General features: G+C 44.4%; 1 protein-coding gene and 1 long non-coding RNA gene across 5 annotated transcripts in view; one reads left to right on the plus strand and one right to left on the minus strand.

Annotated features, from left to right (window-relative positions):
• Window positions 1–308: 308 nt before the first annotated feature.
• Window positions 309–827, minus strand: LOC146042258 (uncharacterized). The gene is made up of 3 exons (XR_014463814.1): window positions 622–827; window positions 473–534; window positions 309–382 (listed from the first exon to the last, which is right to left on the minus strand). It is a non-coding gene; the product is annotated as an uncharacterized LOC146042258 (long non-coding RNA).
• A 16,937-nt stretch (window positions 828–17,764) lies between these two features.
• The window catches only part of LOC146042541 (beta-2-glycoprotein 1-like), a 68,477-nt gene continuing 66,917 nt past the window's right edge, over window positions 17,765–19,324 (plus strand). For 3 of the 4 annotated variants that reach the window (XM_083162599.1, XM_083162600.1, XM_083162597.1), the window contains exon 1: window positions 17,765–17,867. In XM_083162599.1, coding sequence (XP_083018725.1) covers window positions 17,780–17,867 — 88 coding nt within the window. In that variant the 5' untranslated portion in view covers window positions 17,765–17,779. The remainder of the gene's footprint in view (window positions 17,868–19,324) is intronic. The other variant, XM_083162598.1, reaches the window with a different exon arrangement.

Here is a 19,324-nt window from a genome sequence, read left to right on the forward strand (position 1 = left end):
ATGACATAATGTTATTTTTTAAAATAACATGACATAACATAATGAGACATAAGGAAAGACAAGTACAAGTATATACAGTTGTACACATTATTCAGAATCATATCTAGAGGTGAACGAAAGAGGAGAACAGAAGGAGACAAGAGGATGCAAATAATTTTGACCGAAACATATTCCGACAGAACGTATTTAGTTACATCATAGAAGAATAAATGGGGGAATGAGAAAAACTCTGCACCAAAAGTTGATGATTGGTGTTATAAAACAACACTATGCCACATATAGTAAGATAAAATATGGTGGTACTGTACCTTTTTAGGTCTCTTATCAATAGTTTTGTATAGTAGTGGTGGTAGATGGTCCGGTTATAGACTCAAATAGTCAACTAGAATAGGATATAAATACAACTGTAAATACCAGGGTTTACCTATGTTGCCTAATTGGTTGATAACTAGTAGTGTTTGGGGTACTATACCTTGTTAAGTCCCTTTATGACAATATTATTGTTGATAAGTAGTATAAGTTCAAACTTTTGAGCTGGAATATATAAAGTATATTAACCCTTAAGGATCAATTTTTCTTATTGGGTTTTAATTGATCATAGAGTGGTAATTCAATAATTACCTGTAGTGGAATTATAACTTATATCCCTTAGGTTAGAAAGAATCTTTAAGGCAATATGCGGTGTCCGATATGAGTTTTGTAGAACATCTATTATATTTAGGGTATAACAACACCTAATAATACATCAAATAAATAGAGATTAATCAATTTACAACTCCCATAATATGGCTGATTGGAAAATAATGTGGATATAAACATACCGTTAGTTGAGATAATAAGCTCTAAATAGGTGGTAAAATTTAAAATAATTGAGGTGTGGTCCCCTTATGGTATATTCAAGGATACGCTGTGAAATGAATTTAGAAAGTTCCCAATTAGTGTGATGAGTACACTAGTGGTCTTTAAGTTAACGTAATGATCAATAATTCATTTGTCATACCTCCAATTCTTTATAGGCGGTCTTCTTGATGTATAATCGATAAACTTTAATAAAGACTTTTTAGGGCAATGGGCAATGCCCGATTTATGATTTGTAGTAATTCTATTGAATAAATTGGGGTATTCTCAATACCTAATAATAAACCTTAAAGAAAGGAGATTGATTAATTAATTTTTAATTTCCAATAAATCCCATATTGTGGCTGGTCAGTTAATTAAATATAATTATACATACCTTAAGGTGAGAAATTATGCTCTTAATCGATAACAGGTTTTAGTATTTGAGGTGTAGTCCCCTTATAAAAATAATAATCGGGGATAAACTGTGGAATAAATTGGATAATTCCTAATTAGTGTGGTGATACCATTATAGGTGTTAATATTAACATATTTATTAGTTTTATCTATCATACCTCAAATTTCCAAGAAGTGATCTCCTTGAAGAACACAGGATTAAGAACGTGGTCTATGATAACCTACCCGATAAAAATAAATTAATTAAGTGCTTCAATAATGGGTTAAATTATCCTATAGTGGGTGATAATGATTACCTTTTGGCTCCTAGAGATGTGTGCTCTCCTGTGTCCAAACACCAAGTGAGCTATCATCTGCCCCAGTGGGGGTATATAAAGGAGGTGATTGGTGACATCACTTCCTGTAAAATAATAATGGTTTTTAATTTTTTATTCTTTATAAGTGAATGTGATAGTGTTAATTTTAATCGTATGTGCAAGTATGATATCAACTACTGTGTTCTAATTTTTTATACATTTTTTATACATTTTTAAAAAAAATCTTTATATGTTTTTAAATTAATTATTCATAAGATAATGTTAATTTATAGTAATTTCCCTAAACCTAAATGAATTAGAGCTAACTCCTTAATAACGGGGGGAAAAAAAACAATTGTCGGAGGTGTTATACGTGTACACCACGATCCCTGCTTAACACTGCATAGCGGTCGCGGCTGACGATCTCCCACTGAGCGGCAGGTGATCAGCATCGGAAACACAGTCCGTATGCTGCACTGACTCGGGGAAGTAGTCTGAGCCGGTACACATCCCTCGCCCACAAATTGGGGCTGTGGAACAGTACACACCGCCAGATATTGTACCAATCCATTGTGCCTACTCACGTCACTGCAAACCCCTCATTAAATCTCCACTGATGATAAACCACAAATCATTATTGTTCATGAGGAGGCTGCAGCCAAAATACATATATATATATATATATATATATATATATAAATATATATATATAAAGGAAAAAGAACAGAGTGCACCCCTGATATATAGTTCCACCACCGAATGAGAAGAACCGTAGTGACAATGCACAAATCACTGTTCAACAGGTTTAATACAAATTTTTCTCATAAAACACAATATAAAAGCACTTTTTTCATCTGTAAGCAGTCAATGATTCGGTTCAACAAATATACGGAAACAACCCAACACGTTTCGTCGATATCGACTTCATCAGGGGTAACGTTCCATATGTACAAAGACCATGAGTACTGTTATGAACTCCAGATGTCGACCTTTCAAGGAAGGTGTGCAATTTATAAAATTGGATCCCTTGAAGATCCTAATGGATAGATGCGTGCCTGCATCAATTTCCACAAACATCCTTGTTAAAATTACAGGTTCTGAGTAGATTCTTCCGAACAACAACCTTAAAACATCTCAGCAGGTCGAAGCATAGACCAAATATATATATATGTTTTAGAGACTTTGAGTAGCGTGTGCTGTTTAAGAAGAACCAACTTATTTCAGGGAGATAGTGCAGCGGGGGAACCCCTGTGTGAGGATCGAGTATCCTTTTTAATACGTTTGTCCGTGTCAATTTGTGTATATTTTATGTCAATATTTCGCAACATTTTCTAAAGAAATCAATAAAGGTTACATTTTATGTGAAATTCACCTCCTGTGCACCACACAGTGACACACTTTCCTTTTTTCTCTTTAATTTCAATGTTTGCACAGTTGAGCGATTTTCTACAACTATGCAAGCATGCAAAGTCTAGTAGACCATTAATGTGCCCACGTGAGCCAAAGTGTGTGATGGTGTACACAGTGCATACCGGCCCTTATTCTGATTGAGTCGGACGGCTGCATGTGCGGTTCGACGGCATGTTTCTGCGCATGTGCGAATGCCTCGCATGTCCGAACACGGCGTGAGGTCCGTGCAGAAAACGATCGGTCGGAACCATCCGAGCAGGGGGTGGAGAGGGGCATGAAGGGATGTTTGGGCTCATTACCATATGTATATGCCCCACGTTTCATGGGCATTCCCATGAAAATGCTGGGCGTACGTATGGTAATACGGCAGTGACGCACGTGTGTGGGGCGAACATCTGACATAACCGGATATCAGCTGCTCGCCCATATCCCTGCTTTCATATGGAAAATTGTCTGAGTGGTCTGGAGCACTCGGTGCTGCCTGACCGCTCGGTCCATCATTCGATGGTCGGCGACCATCGGAGAATGGGGGTGGTTCCCACAGATGGGGGAGGTGTTCGCATGAAACATCCACTTGCCGTCCTTTCGCTCGGCGTCTTACTGCATTCGGACGGTGTGAACAATCTGTACGGTAGGCGGGGCTAAGAACACTCGGTGCCCGTCTGGAATACGCAACTGTCCGATTCAACTAGAATAAGGTCCACAATGTCACTATTACTTGAGATGACTTCTGCAATCCATGGAAGGCTCAGTGTGGAGGTTGAGGGTGACCTAAGTCAGTGCAAAGAGAGAAGGTGCCTTGGGCAAGTTATGGGAGTGCCATGGGTATTAAGAATTTCCCTGTGAGCTCTCTCACAACACTGTAGCCACAGTGGCTATATTTTAAGAAAGTTAGAAGGGAGACTCTGCATAAGTCATGGGCAGCTTGAGCAGGCAAAGTTTTAACCAATATTTTATTGGTGGTGGAGAGATCAGATCCACCAGCACACATGAGCAATGCTCAAATTAGAAAAGTCGGCATTGGCAGGGTTTGCTCAGTCAGTCACATGGTAGTGCACAACGCAAATTCTTAAACTAACATTCTCTATTTTCATGTGAGAAAACACAGCGTGAACGGCATGCACCTCTGATCAGGCTGATAGAACCCAACAAGTGTCAAATTGCTCCTGGGAGCTTGTTCGCAATGGGGATTACATAGAAAACTTTTTGTCAGGAAGTTACCATTTGAAGTTGTTAACCAAAATAACGGGTGACAAAATGAGTAGGTGTCCCCCGTATTTTGCGAACCAGCACCGGACCCAACCAGCCAGCAGGGTAATGTCACAGCTGGTGAAACTATTCATATTGGTACCCCCAGCCAAAGAATTCACACCCTGACTGGTCAGCCCAGGCAGGGACCCTGGAGGGGTCCCACCCTCCAGGATTTACCCCGTCCGGTTTGAAGCTCTGGGCTGTCCCCGGTATCCCAGGGCCGTGGGCACAGGGCTGATGCCATTTGTGTAAAAAATAGAATTAACTATTGGGTTCTGCTGTGGAATTATGAGTCCCAGCAAGCCTCCTCCGCATACTGGGACTTAGAGAACCACAAGTCCCAGCATGTGGGGCATTAATAGGCACACTGCCTGGGACTCTTAGTTCCACAGCAGAGCCAATAGCCCAAAAAAACACACTTACACACCAGAGCAAAATAAACGTTATTACATTCTGAGCCCATACATACTGATACTTACATACCTTGACATGAAGGTATCAGACCCTTGTCCAGTAGAAAATCCATATGGAGTAACTGTAAAAGAAAATTCTAATTACAAGCTCCTATGGTGTGGATTGGTCCTCTTCATTCCATGTAGGCATCCGCACAATCTGCAAAATAAAAAATCGCTAGTAGCGCGTACACAAGACGAACTGCCACTGCCCGTGATACTGCTGTATAGTCCAGTCCAGTGAAAGTACTGTATGATACAGTCCAGTGATACTGTGTGTATAGTCCAGCTCAGTGATACTGTGTGTATAGCCCAGTCCATTGATATTGCTGCATAAGTCCAGTCCAGTAGCACTGACGTTAAAGTCCATTGCTACTGCTGCATAAGTCCAGTAATACTGCCGTTAAAGTCCAGTGATACTGCTACATAAGTCCAGTCCAGTGATATTGCTGCATAAGTCCAGTCCAGTGGCACTGACATTAAACTGCATTGGCACTGCTGTATAAGTCCAGTAATACTGCCGTTAAAGTCTAGTGATACTGCTACATAAGTCCAGTCCAGTGGCACTACTGTTAAAGTCCAGTGATACTGCTACATAAGTCCAGTTCACTGATGCTCCAGAAAGATAACTAAAAACCAAAATTTGGAGGATAAAATAGTGAAAGAACAAGAACCACTTCCTCCTAGTGCTAAAGCTTCTGCCACTAGTCATGACCTAGAACATGAAATACCAGCAACATCAGCTGCCAATGCCCAATGTCATCGTAGAGGGTATGTAAAATCCTAAATGGCAAAGTTCATTAACTTGAAGGAAAAATTCCTGATTTTAAGATTTAAGGTGTCAATGTACAGCAGGAGGAGGATATTGATGTAGCTGGCACTGAGGAGGAAGTTGAAGAGGAGGATGGTGCTGATGGTGATGTGGTTTGCTTAAATGAGGCACCAGGCGAGACACTTGTTGTCCATGGGATGCAAAAGGAAATCGTCCTGCCTGGGCAGAAGACCAAAAAATCCACCTCTTTAGTCTGGAATTATTTTATCCAGATCCAGACAACAATTATCTCGCCATATGTAGCTTATGTAAAGCTGCAATAAGCAGGGGTAATACCGTTGGCCACCTAGGGACATCCTCGCTTTTGCATCACCTGAAGTTTGTTCATAAGTCACCGTTTAGGCTAGAACCAAAAGCAGTCCAAGGACACGTAAATCCCTCGAACCTGTTGTATCCAAGCGCCTGAAAACCACACCGGCAAGTCACTCCTTGACAATTTCCTCCTCAATCCGGATTGGAGGTAATCCTGCAGGCCATGTCATCGGCATGCCTGACTCCTTTTCTATCAGGGATTCCTTTAGAGCAGGGGTGTCAAACTCAAATTCATCGGGGGCCGCATCAGCAGTTTGGTCACCCTCAAAGGGCCGGTTGTATCTGTAGGTCCCCCTGTATAATTATAATGCCATGACACCACAGGCTGCTCCCCCTGTATAATATAAAATGAATGCCATGACACCACAGGCTGATCCCCCTGTATAATAATAATGCCATGACACCACAGACTGCTCCCCCTGTATAATATAATAAAAGTAATGCCATGACACATAAATGATTATACAGGAGGAGCAGCCTGTGGTGTCATGGCATTATTATTATTATTATTATTATTATTATTATTATTATTATTATTATACAGGAAACAGCAGATATATATATATTTTTTTTATTGTGATTGTGATCCTCATCCTCACTTACTGTTTCTCCGTCTGTCCTGCAGCTGCTGCGGCTTCCAGCTTTTCTTCACTGCTTGCTGCGGCCACACTGTCCCCGACTCCCGGTCCAGCTTCCCTGCCTGCTCCTACTTCTCTACAGACGCATGGGCGGGCGGCGTCATCATCATGACGTCCCCACCCAGTGTCTGTCACTGACGGGCATCAGAGGGAACAGGCGGCCGTGCCCTCCTCCTTGTAGCCGTGGAGGCCAGCGGCCATGTTTCTGGAGCCGCATACATATGTGCCTACAGGAACATGGCCACTGACAGTGGAGGAACAGGTAAGGCGGCCGAGGTGGGGTGGGTGAGAGGAGGTGGCCTAGGCAGGAGCTGGGACACACTGCCCTGCGTGCTATCTCCTCGCGCGGGCCACATGACGAGGTCTGGCGGGCCGGATTTGGCCCACGGGCCTTGTGTTTGACACCCGTGCTTTAGAGGATCCTGCAGGATCTACTATACCTACTACTGCCGCTGCTGCTGTTGCTACTGGGAGTCGTTCATCATCCCAGAGGGGAATTCGGAACACCGCTATGTCTTTCACTAAGCAACTTACCGTCCAACAGTCGTTTGTGATGAAGTACGTCAGCAGTTATCCTATGGCAAAGTGGATAACTGCGGCCTTGACAGCTATGTTGGTGTAAGACGTGTGTCCGGTGTCTGCCATTAGTGGAGTGGGATTTAGATGATTGATGGAGATATTTTGCCCCTGGTACCAAACCCCATCTAGATTCCACTTCACTAGCCAGATGATACCCAGGATGTACAGAGACATCCAAAAAATTGTCATAAGTTTTTTTCCCACCAGCAGGTGTACTCTTTACCAGGCATGTCCAAACTGTGGCCCTCCTGCTGTTGTGAAACTACACATCCCAGCAAGCCTTGCCATAGTTTTAGCATTCCCTAATAGCAAAACTGTTGCAAGGCATGATGGGAATTGTAGTTTTACAACAGCTAGTGGATAACTGCGGCCTTGACAGCTATGTTGGTGTAAGACGTGTGTCCGGTGTCTGCCATTAGTGGAGTGGGATTTAGATGATTGATGGAGATATTTTGCCCCTGGTACCAAACCCCATCTAGATTCCACTTCACTAGCCAGATGATACCCAGGATGTACAGAGACGTCCAAAAAATTGTCATAAGTTTTTTTCCCACCAGCAGGTGTACTCTTTACCAGGCATGTCCAAACTGTGGCCCTCCTGCTGTTGTGAAACTACACATCCCAGCAAGCCTTGCCATAGTTTTAGCATTCCCTAATAGCAAAACTGTTGCAAGGCATGATGGGAATTGTAGTTTTACAACAGCTAGAGGGCCATAGTGTGGACATGCGTGCTCTATACCAATGGTTCCAAACTCCAGTCCTCAAGTGCCCCCAACAATTCACATTTTCCAGGTTACCTGTGGATTTTTAAAATGTGACAGTTTGTGCATAGTGCACCGGCTTGTTGACTTGGGAAACCTGAGCTGTTAGTGGTACTTGAGGACTGTGGTTGGGAACCACTGATCTATACCATTGTATTCTGTAATAAAGGAAACCCAGTACATCTTGTACATTGTCTGCAACAAGCAGGTGTCCTGAATTTGAAAATCTGTCCAGGATGTACTACACATTGCATCATGGATGCGATACATGCCACCACTCATCTTGTACATTCATTATTTATTTATTTACAGTTTCTTATATAGCGCACACAGATTCCGCAGCACTTTACAGCGAATTTTTGGTACTTGTTTAGTTTCACGGCGGCCAATATATCGGGTGCGATATCGACCGAACCGATGCGATCCGTTTTTTTTCCCGGTTCATAACCCCACTATCCACTACGCTTGGAGTTGATTTTATATAGTGTGGTGAGCGCAGCAAGCCACCGAGCCCGAAGCGTGGCGAGCGTAGGGGGCGCAGATTACTAGTGGATAGTGGGGTTATGAACATGTAAAAAATCGCATCGGATTGGCCGATATCGCATCCGATATATCGGCCGCCGTGAAACTAAACAAGTACCGAATATTTGAACATTCACATCAGTCCCAGTATATTTTTGGATTGTGGGAGGAAACCCACGCAAGTACGGGGAGAATATACAAACTCCACACAGATGGAGCCACAGTGGGAATCGAACCCATGACCTCAGTGCTGTGAGGCAGTAATGCTAACCATTACACCGTCCGTGCTGCCTCAGTGTTATTAACGAGGATAACTAGAAAATTGCCAAACACCCTGCAGGAGACACTGGGAGGGATTTAATTTCAACTCAATAATACTCTGACCCAATCCTTAAATGGACTGTTCGCCCATAATATGGAAAGAAAAGTCCTGCCACAACAGTTTATTTCTGCACAGCTGTCTTCAGCCAGTATTACTAGACATGTAATGCTTATTACAGTACATCTTTGCTGTTGACTTTACTGTATTTGGCTGTATTTGATAAGGTTTTGCTTTTAAATATTAGAGTTATTCTGATAATCTGCTACTTGTAATGTCCTATTGGTTTTGCAACAACCCACATTATGGCCGATTCAGATGTGGGATGCAATATTTAACCTGTCACCTGCTCTAGTTAGTAAGCTCTTCTGGGTACCATTAGCTGGGCAGGAGCAGCAGTGTGCAGTTGGAGGCACTGGGGTACTGGCTGCAGTGGAGGGTATAAGTTTTATCCCCTGGCACATAAAGTAACCACCAAGTAATTTTGTTTAAATTAATACAAAGAATATATCTATGATGATACATATTCTGTGTCATAAGTATTTTATATCATTTAAATTAGTTTGGGAGGCACCGATAAGTGCTGTTTACCACTGGCAAATGTAAGGGGATGAAGTCGCAGGGCAGGGCTAATCTGTGGGCTATAAAAGCCCATTAAAAAAAAATTTGGTAAAAGTTGCACTTCTAGAAGTGCTTCATTGACAGGAGCTGCTGTGATTGGACAGCAGATCCAGCTGCTGTCCAATCACAGCAGCCCCCTTTAAATTAAGCTTCTACAAGAGACGTTTTTATCCGGCTTTCCCCTCTCCCATTCTACTGCCCCTGGTGGCCCTGCTCGACTGTTCCTGCCATGCCGTAAAGGGAAGTGACCTCCGTGAAGTCCTGGCCTGTTGAGTATTCTGCCATCACCACACGTCACTGGTACCTTGCCTACCACCCCTCCCCCGACTTCTAGAACAACATTAACCCACTGTTTCTTCAAGCCTGTACAAACAAATGTCATACAGTTTTCCCTTACAGGTGGGTTCTTACACATAAATGGTAACAGATGTGCCATACCCATACCTAGGGGTTTATCTACTAAGATGGGAGTTATAGTAAAGATGGGATGTTGCTACAGGCAACCAATCATATTCTACCTATTATCTTCTAGAAGGTGTTAAAAAATAATAAGTAGATTAATCTCATCTTAAATTGAACTATCTTAGTAAATAACCCCCCTGGAGGCTGCCTTCAGGCAGACCACCCAGTTGGTGTGGCACAATGTTTAAACATTAACCACATCAACAATGCATCAATGTACCCTTAACAGTGGCAAAATGACACTGCAATCATGGTTTCCAATTCTGCAGAGAAAAAGTTGACTTTCATTTGACACATTGAACTGAGAAAATTAGCATAAATATAAAACATACTGTAAGTACATTTTAACTCTATTGTTGTTTTACAGCAGGGGTGGGGAACCTCAGGCCCGGGGGCCGCCCATCCACCCAGCGGCTTTGCCGGGAGTCAAGTACAGGGGAATTCTCACGAGCGGTTGGTAGTTCTTGCGAGATTCCTCTTAATCAACAGCAGCCGGAGACTGTCAGTCCTATTCAGTGGCAGCCACCAGAGCGTGGGACGGCTGCAGCAGGACAATTTGTAACAGAATTTTTTACATATAGCCCCAAAGGATTTTTTCCCCATACAAATGGCCCTTGGCACAAAAAAGGTCCCCCACCCCTGTTTTACAGTTTGCCAATGTAAAGAGATCCAGCAGACGTAGCACAGAAGAAAAAAATAACTGAATTTGTTTTTTCCTCATCAATACAAATGTTTAATGTTTGGCTTCTTGCTTAATTCTGTTGAAATATGCGTAGGCTGCTAAGCACACAGTCACCACAAAACAGGAGTGGGTATCCGGGGATGTGCTCAAAAAAATATGTAGGTCTGGTCAGGACCATACTGTGAGGCCGTCATCTCTCTCTCCGGGGTGGTCCTAGAGAGGTGGTGGAACTCATTCCCATCTTCCACCTAATTCATCCCCTCTCCCCATTAGGGCCAATGATAGGGTTTTTGGCACCATCCCTGCTAATTATAATGCTTTTCTGTTAGAATTACTGTCCAGAGCCAAGGTGGAGTTTGAACTAGTTTCCCCTCACCATTACAGGTGGTGGAACTCCACCCCCGCCCACACACTTTAACCCCTATTCTCTTTCCCTGTCTCCCCACTGACTGCTGTCACACACCTCCCCCTGAAAGGGACACCCCTCCAGGACTGCCATCAGGAATTTTGAGGCCCAGGACTCATTATCAATCTGGGCCCCGGGCCCCTCCTACTCACTTGACTTACCGTAACCCGGTTCCTGCTCCCTCATCTCCTCTTCCGCTGAACTGCAGCTCGAAACTCCTGGAGTGCAGGCCTCTTCAAGTCAGGATGCCGGCGGCCTATTAAAATGTAGCCCTGACTGCCGGTACCCGAGCACTGATTGACTTAAAAGCCGGTGCAGCATTTTAATTGGCCGCCAGCATCCTGGATTAAATAAGCCTGCGATCCGGGACCTGCTTTGTTCAGCGCAGCGGAGGCAGCCGGGTGTTTGCGGTGTGTAAAATGAGCTGCCCAGGCCTTTTCCGGAGCCCAGGACAGCATCCCCCTATTTGTGGCCCTGCACCCCTCAGACAGGGACGGAGGAGGAAGCATTCTACTATTTCCACAACTGGTAAGATTACTGGCGGAATCCAGTCTGGTGTTCCTGGATCCAGACGGTTCCAGTTTTTACCCAATGCCACACAAAAACTTGAAAACTGTTGCCATTGAGAAATGTGTTTATTTACGAGTATTCCCGTTAGGTATTTTATGTTAATTGGCATGTGTGATGGACTGCGTGTTTTATTTATCACTGTGGGAAAGGTCCTACAGTCCTACTTCTAGAACAACATTAACCCACTGTTTCTTCAAAGAAAAAAAGTGGGGGGAGATTGCGCAATTAAGGACAGAACAAGGATTTGTAAAAATGTAATAATAACAATTTATTTAAACATTTGATATACAGTATTAAAAAGTGGTGCAATTGCATCAAAAGGTAAAAATTCAAATAATTGAAAAAGAGCTGTGTCCAGTGGTAGATAATATCACCTTAATCTCTGGCAAGAGGAGATAGGAGAAGGGGACGGTGGAATTGTCCTCCAGACCCTGGGACAGGGATTCCTTTACAGAGTGTCCTCCAAATCAGAACTGTGATGGTATAAGTCCTGGATAAGGATTCTCTGTATAGTTGTATTTCCACTTGAGACCATGTGCGGGTACCTTAGATAGGTGGCATTCCTTCAGATGTTGGTACCTTAAGCAGTGGTTTGATGGATAGGTGTCCCGGTCTGGTTCTCCAATTAATGGATGTATTTTTGTAGGTTTCTTTTGCCAGGTGGTGTCTGGAGCAACAGCAATGAAGAGAGGGGGTGGCTGGGTTGCCTTAGCCAACGCGTTTCACTGCTTAGGAGCAGCTTTTTCAAGGTAGCTTTATCAGGCTCAGGGTGGGGGTATATATACCCATATCAATTAGAAAAGCATATGCACTTGCATAAGAAAGCTTGTTCCTTTCACAGAGATTCTGCAGCCTAACCAGATACTGCCTGCGCAATCTCCCCCCACTTTTTTTCTTTGTTATCTAGGGACTGACAATCCCTGTTTTTGATTGCTGCAGGCCTAACCACTCATACAGGCGCCCCAAACAGACACCCAGGTGTCTGTATATTTTTTCCACTGTTTCTTCAAGCCTGTTTAAACAAATTTCATACAGTTTTCCCTTACAGGTGGGTTCTTACACATAAATGGTAACAGATGTGCCATATCCATACCTAGGGGTTTATCTATTAAGATGGGAGTTATAGTAAAGATGGGATGTTGCTACAGGCAACCAATCATATTCTACCTATTATCTTCTAGAAGGTGATAAAAAATAATAAGTAGATTAATCTCATCTTAAATTGAACTATCTTAGTAAATAACCCCCCTGGAGGCTGCCTTCAGGTAGACCACCCAGTAGGTGTGGCACAATGTTTAAACATTAACCACATCAACAATGCATCAATGTACCCTTACAGTGGCAAAATGACACTGCAATCATGGTTTCCAATTCTATATCTCACACATCTTTTCAAAGCAGCTTCCAAATGCTTCCAGTACAGGTAATGTAAGTCCGATGTCATCCATAAGGCTAGTTTCCATGGCAATGATAAAATCGTGAGGTTAGAATTTTTTTAAACTAATGCAGACAAAATGTCAACGGCCAGGTTTGTGTGTGCACTGTGTACAAACAATCAGCCAAGAAACACATCTCAGAGATGCCAGCCTGGAGAATGCAGCACCATAACTGTACAAGTCTGGTATGTTGAAATATTGACATTCATTGAAAAGAACCAAAATCACCAACCAAACATGTCATTTACCCACAGGGACTCCTGAAAATGACATCACAACTGGGCGGGGATATTTAAATCCACCCAGTTGCGATATCTACCCAGACATATCAAACGGACTCCCTCATTATCTGCTTCTGGATGGGGAACCCTTGCCTCTCTGACAAGGTGTGGTCTGAGCCAAACAGTGCCACTGAAGGAAGAAGTGAGATGGTGGCTCTACTACAGAGAGCTCTTCAGCTTACACCTACACCATCTGTATCCTCACCATTTCAGGTTATCACATTGTCAACACTTGCACAACTCTGCACATGTTACATCTGCCCCACCTGCAGTGCAGCATAGTTTTGTAAATTTACAAAAATTGCAGCATTTCAGGTCTGAATCAGGCCCCATATTTGGTCCATCAAGGCATATAGGAGCCTATGAAGCACAAACATACATAATTAGACCTTTGATACTGTAGATTAAACATGTTTACACATTAGCACTTATGGATATAGGAATATTTTAAGTCTTGGATAAATAAAGATTTTTTTTTTACATAAAAGGATAAATAATATACAGTACAGGCATTATATATGAATATCCTGCCTACCTGAGCTTATAATCTATGTTAAATGTATTTATCTGACTCCAAAACAATATCATCATGTACTGTATATAGTTGCTGAATGTGTAGGATAACAGCCTCTGCATCATATCTGTATTTCCCAATTCTCCTTGATTGGCAGTCCTGGGAGAGAGATCATCACTAGCCGGGGCAGTGCACCTACTGCTCCCGCACACCCAGTGATAAGGACTGCATGGCCCACGCCCAGTATTACACAGGAGTATGAGTAACGGTCACCTCCTGAGCATAGGCGAATCTAAAATCATGGTAATGGGTGGGCCCAAATCGAAACACAGAAGTAGGGAGGACCTTTGCGCGGCGGAGCCGCAGACCAAAAAGGGTGTGTGGCCTCATGGGAAGGAGGCGTAGCATCACTTTTAGACCATACACCGTAACGCCCATTACACATTTAGCAGACTCCGTAATACCCATTACACATAAAGCCACACGCTGTAATGCCACACACCATATTGACCATTACACATTGTGCCACACATCATGATGCCCATTACATATATAACAAACTGTAATGCCCATTACATATTTGACACATAACTGCCACTTACGTGCTCATTGCTAGGGGGTTCTTGCTTGATGTTAGTGGCTTCATGCTCGATGCCAAGGGGGCTTCATTCTCATTGCCAAGGGGAATACATGCTTGTTGGCAAGAGGGAGTTAAATGCTCATTGCAGAGGGGGAGTGAAATTGCTCGTTGCCAGGGGGGGGGGGGGGATCGCTTGTTGCCAAGGGGGGGGGGAGGGAATATCTTGTTGCCAAGGGGGGGGGAGGTACTTGCTCATTACCAAGGGGGGTAGGGAATTGCTCATAACCAAGGGTGGTAGGAAATTGCTCATTGCCAAGAAATGATAGCCGGGCAGCGGCTGTCTCACTCCACCTTGTCAATGAGCAATTCCCTTAGAGCAGAGTTGGGCAATTATTTCAGGTGGGGGGCCAATTAACACTTCCAGTAAATATTCAAGGGCCACACTCTGGAAAAGGGGGTGTGGTCACTCAAAAGGGAGTGTCCTTCAGTGTAATGTACCACACCATATACCCTTATACACATTATGAATCATAAAAGTGGATCCCTGTACACTTGCCCCTTACACATGATTCTGCGCACCATAGTACACATTACACATGATGCTGCACACCATAGTACCCATTACACATGATGCTGCACACCATAGTACCCATTACACATGATGCCGCGCACCATAGCATCCCTTACACATGATGCTGCACACCACAGTACCGATTACACATGATGCCGCACACCATAGTACCCATTACACATGATGCTGCACACCATAGTACCCATTACACATGATGCCGCACACCATAGTACCCATTATACATGATGCCGCACACCATAGTACCCATTACACATGATGCCGCGCACCACAGTACCCATTACACATGATGCCGCGCACCATAGTACCCATTACACATGATGCTGCACACCATAGTATACATTACACATGATGCTGCACACCATAGTACCCATTACACATGATGCCGCACACCATAGTACCCATTACAGATGATGCCGCACACCACAGTACCCATTACACATGATGCAGCACACCATAGTACCCATTACACATGATGCTGCGCACCATAGTACCCATTACACATGATGCAGCACACCATAGTACCCATTACACATGATGCAGCACACCATAGTACCCATTACAGATGATGCCGCACACCACAGTACCCATTACACATGATGCTGCGCACCATAGTACCCATTACACATGATGCTGCACACCATAGTACCCATTACAGATGATGCCGCACACCATAGTATACATTACACATGATGCTGCACACCATAGTACCCATTACACATGATGCCGCACACCATAGTACCCATTACAGATGATGCCGCACACCACAGTACCCATTACACATGATGCTGCGCACCATAGTACCCATTACACATGATGCAGCACACCATAGTACCCATTACACATGATGCTGCGCACCATAGTACCCATTACACATGATGCTGCGCACCATAGTACCCATTATACATGATGCCGCACACCATAGTACCCATTACACATGATGCTGCACACTGAATTGCCCATTACACATAATGCTGCCCATCATAATGCCCCTTACACATGATGCTGCACACCGTAATGCCCCTTACACATAATGCCACACATTATGCAATACGTAATACCCCCACATACTGCCACTAGTAGTGTCCCTTAATCAATGCCCCCAAAAGTGCCACTTACTGTAAATTTTTACATGAGGGTCAGCCCAGCCTTCACTGCTGCAGGGAGAGATGGAGAGTGGTGCAGCTGCTTCTATGGGGAGAGGAGCAGAGCGCAGTGCAGAGCGCGCTCCTGCTCCACTCCTGGTGTCCCTTCCAGCAGACATTTCAAATATTGTGTGCGCTGTTTTGCGCCAAGAATGACGATCTGAAACATGTATGCACTGAGCGGCTTTCCCCACAGCGATGATTGACATCATCGCTGTCCATACACGCTGGGCATAGTCACCCAGTGTGTACGGACCTTTAGTATATGAAAAGTCTGCAGAGAAAAAGTTGACTTTCATTTGACACATTGAACTGAGAAACAAATTAGCATAAATATAAAACTTAAGTACATTTTAACTCTATTGTTGTTTTACAGTTTGCCAATGTAAAGAGATCCAGCAGACGTAGCACCGAAGAAAAAAGTAACTGAATTTGTTTTTTCCTCATCAATACAAATGTTTAATGTTTGGATTCTTGCTAAATTCTGTTGAAATATGCGTAGGCTGCTAAGCACACAGGGGTAGATTTATTAAACTCGGTGAAGTGATAAACTGTCTGGTTTTTATCACCGACCAATCAGCTCCTACCTGTGAAGCTACAGGCTTGGTTTGATAAATGACAGGTAAGAGCTGATTGGCCGGTGATAAAAACCAGACAGTTTATCACTTCACTGAGCTTAATAAATCTACCCCTCAGTCACCACAAAACAGGAGTGGGTATCCGGGGATGTGCTCAAAAAAATGTGTTGGTCTGGTCAGGACCATACTGTGAGGCCGTCATCTCTCTCTCTGGGGTGGTCCTAGAGAGGTGGTGGAACTCATTCCCATCTGCAACCTAATTCATCCCCTCTCAACATTAGGGCCAATGATAGGGTTTTTGGCACCATCCCTGCTAATTATAATGCTTTTCTGTTAGAATTACTGTCCAGAGCCAAGGTGGAGGTTGAACTAGTTTCCCCTCACCATTACAGGTGGTGGAACTCCACCCCCGCCCACACACTTTAACCCCTATTCTCTTTCCCTGTCTCCCCACTGACTGCTGTCACACACCTCCCCCTGAAAGGGACACCCCTCCAGGACTGCCATCAGGAATTTTGAGGCCCAGGACTCATTATCAATCTGGGCCCCGGGCCCCTCCTACTCACTTGACTTACCGTAACCCAGCTCCTGCTCCCTCATCTCCTCTTCCGCTGAACTGCAGCTCGAAACTCCTAGAGTGCAGGCCTCTTCAAGTCAGGATGCCGGCGGCCTATTAAAATGTAGCACTGACTGCCGGTACGCGAGCACTGATTGACTCAAAAGCCGGTGCAGCATTTTAATTGGCCACCAGCATCTTGGATCGCAAGCCTGCGATCCGGGACCTGCTTTGTTCAGCGCAGCGGAGGCAGCCGGGGGGGGGGGGGGGGTTTGCGGTGTGTAAAATGAGCTGCCCAGGCCTTTCCCGGGGCCCGGGACAGCACCCCCCTATTTGTGGCCCTGCACCCCTCAGACAGGGACGGAGGAGGAAGCATTCTACTATTTCCACAACTGGTAAGATTACTGGCGGAATCCAGTCTGGTGTTCCTGGATCCAGACGGTTCCAGTTTTTACCCAATGCCACACAAAAACTTGAAAACTGTTGCCATTGAGAAATGTGTTTATTTACGAGTATTCCCGTTAGGTATTTTACGTTAATTGGCATGTGTGATGGACTGCGTGTTTTATTTATCACTGTGGGAAAAGTCCTACATCAAAATAAAGAGGATGAGTCAACCTAAACCAACATGGCCTTTGACACAAATTTTGTTCTTTTACTTACGAGTTAATGGTTAATCTGTAACATTTGTAATTTATATAGAAGGTGCAGACTTGCAAATAACCACACTTGGATGCTTAGAGTTCCAGTCATGGCTAGGAAAATGTATTTCATAATGGCATTCTTTCTTATCCTTGTGCATGAGGTATTCGGTAATCAAGGTATAGTATGATTAATAGCATTTGGCATACTTACCGTTATTGTTTACTAGTACAAAGATATCATTTATATTGCCTTATCTGCAATTAATTTATTTCCTATTACATTGTGTAGCAGTAGCATCACTTATTTTTTAATTAGCATTATAGTATTCCTGTTAGCCAATTTAACCATACTGCTACAGAACCCATCTAGGCAAATGGCTTGCATTACTGCACAGTCGTAGTAATAACTACCAGCTCCTGCAAATGATCTTCCCTCTTGCACATCATGGAAAACTGGAATGGGATTTATTTTAGAGATGTGCAGGCTCTGATTTACTCTGATTTCATAGCAGGATCTTATTGACTATGAACAACTGTCATGTGATTTGGGATAGCCAATAAGATCCTGCTTTGAAATCAGAGTAAATCAGAACCTGCACATCTCTAATTTATTTATTTTTATTTATTAACAGTTTCTATATAGTGCAGCATATTCCGTTGCGCTTTACAATAGGAGACAGTGATATATCAAACTGGGCATTTACAGAGAGTCAAAGGTATGAGGGCCCTGCACGCAAGCTTACAAACTAGAGGGAAATACGCATTAGTTCCACTAGACAGGGCCGGCGCCACCACTAGGCAGCTCTAGGCATTTGCCTAGGGCGCCGGCACCTGGAGGGCGGCAGTTCGCCCCTCACCCCCAGCGAGCTGTGGAAAAAACTTGCTGGAGCGGTCAGGGGTGTCCGTGCGGCAGTGGTACCTGCGGTCAGGGGTGTCCATGCGGCAGTGGTACCTGCGGTCAGGGGTGTCCGTGCGGCAGTGGTACCTGCGGTGCCGTCATGTGTATAAAGCTGCAACTGCCGCACGGACACCCCTGACCGCTCCTGCACTGCAGGGACACCCCTGGCAGGGATGCAGCCTGCCCCCCCCCCCGCCACCGGCTTGCCTGGGGCGCTCCGGTGCCTTGCACTGGCCCTGCCACCAGAATGCAAAGGTTCCTGGTGTACTGTAAGATACGGTGACTCAGCACTGGACAAAGAACACTAATTTAGACCCCATCACTGATTTCGAAATATCGGTGCGTGCATGTTCGAGCACTTAAACTGTGGTCTCTCCATGACAACAGTATAGGTTGTGAAGGTGATGATGTGATGGGGGCAGCAGCAACGGGGTGGAAATAGACCTTGGGAGGGGGGGGGGGGGGTTTGACGGACTGTATTGTGGGTGCGGCCTGGACAGTGCAGGCTATTTCATTTCAGACCACTCTGGGGGAGGGCCGTGGAGGCTGTGGCCGCAGTGGCTGTTTTGGGCAGCCCCTGCTGCCCAAAGCATGGTTATGCTGTATCCCTCAGTCTGTGGACTTTTGGGGGTGGCGGTGGCCTCCATCTCCCCATTTCTGCCTGTGATGGGGCTGTCCCCCTCGATCTTTGTCAGATGATGGAGATTTCCTGGCCTCTTTAGTGGATGGATTATAC

Source organism: Crinia signifera, chromosome 19 (genome assembly GCF_055691185.1).
Source record: "Crinia signifera chromosome 19, ASM5569118v1, whole genome shotgun sequence".
NCBI lineage: Eukaryota > Metazoa > Chordata > Amphibia > Anura > Myobatrachidae > Crinia > Crinia signifera.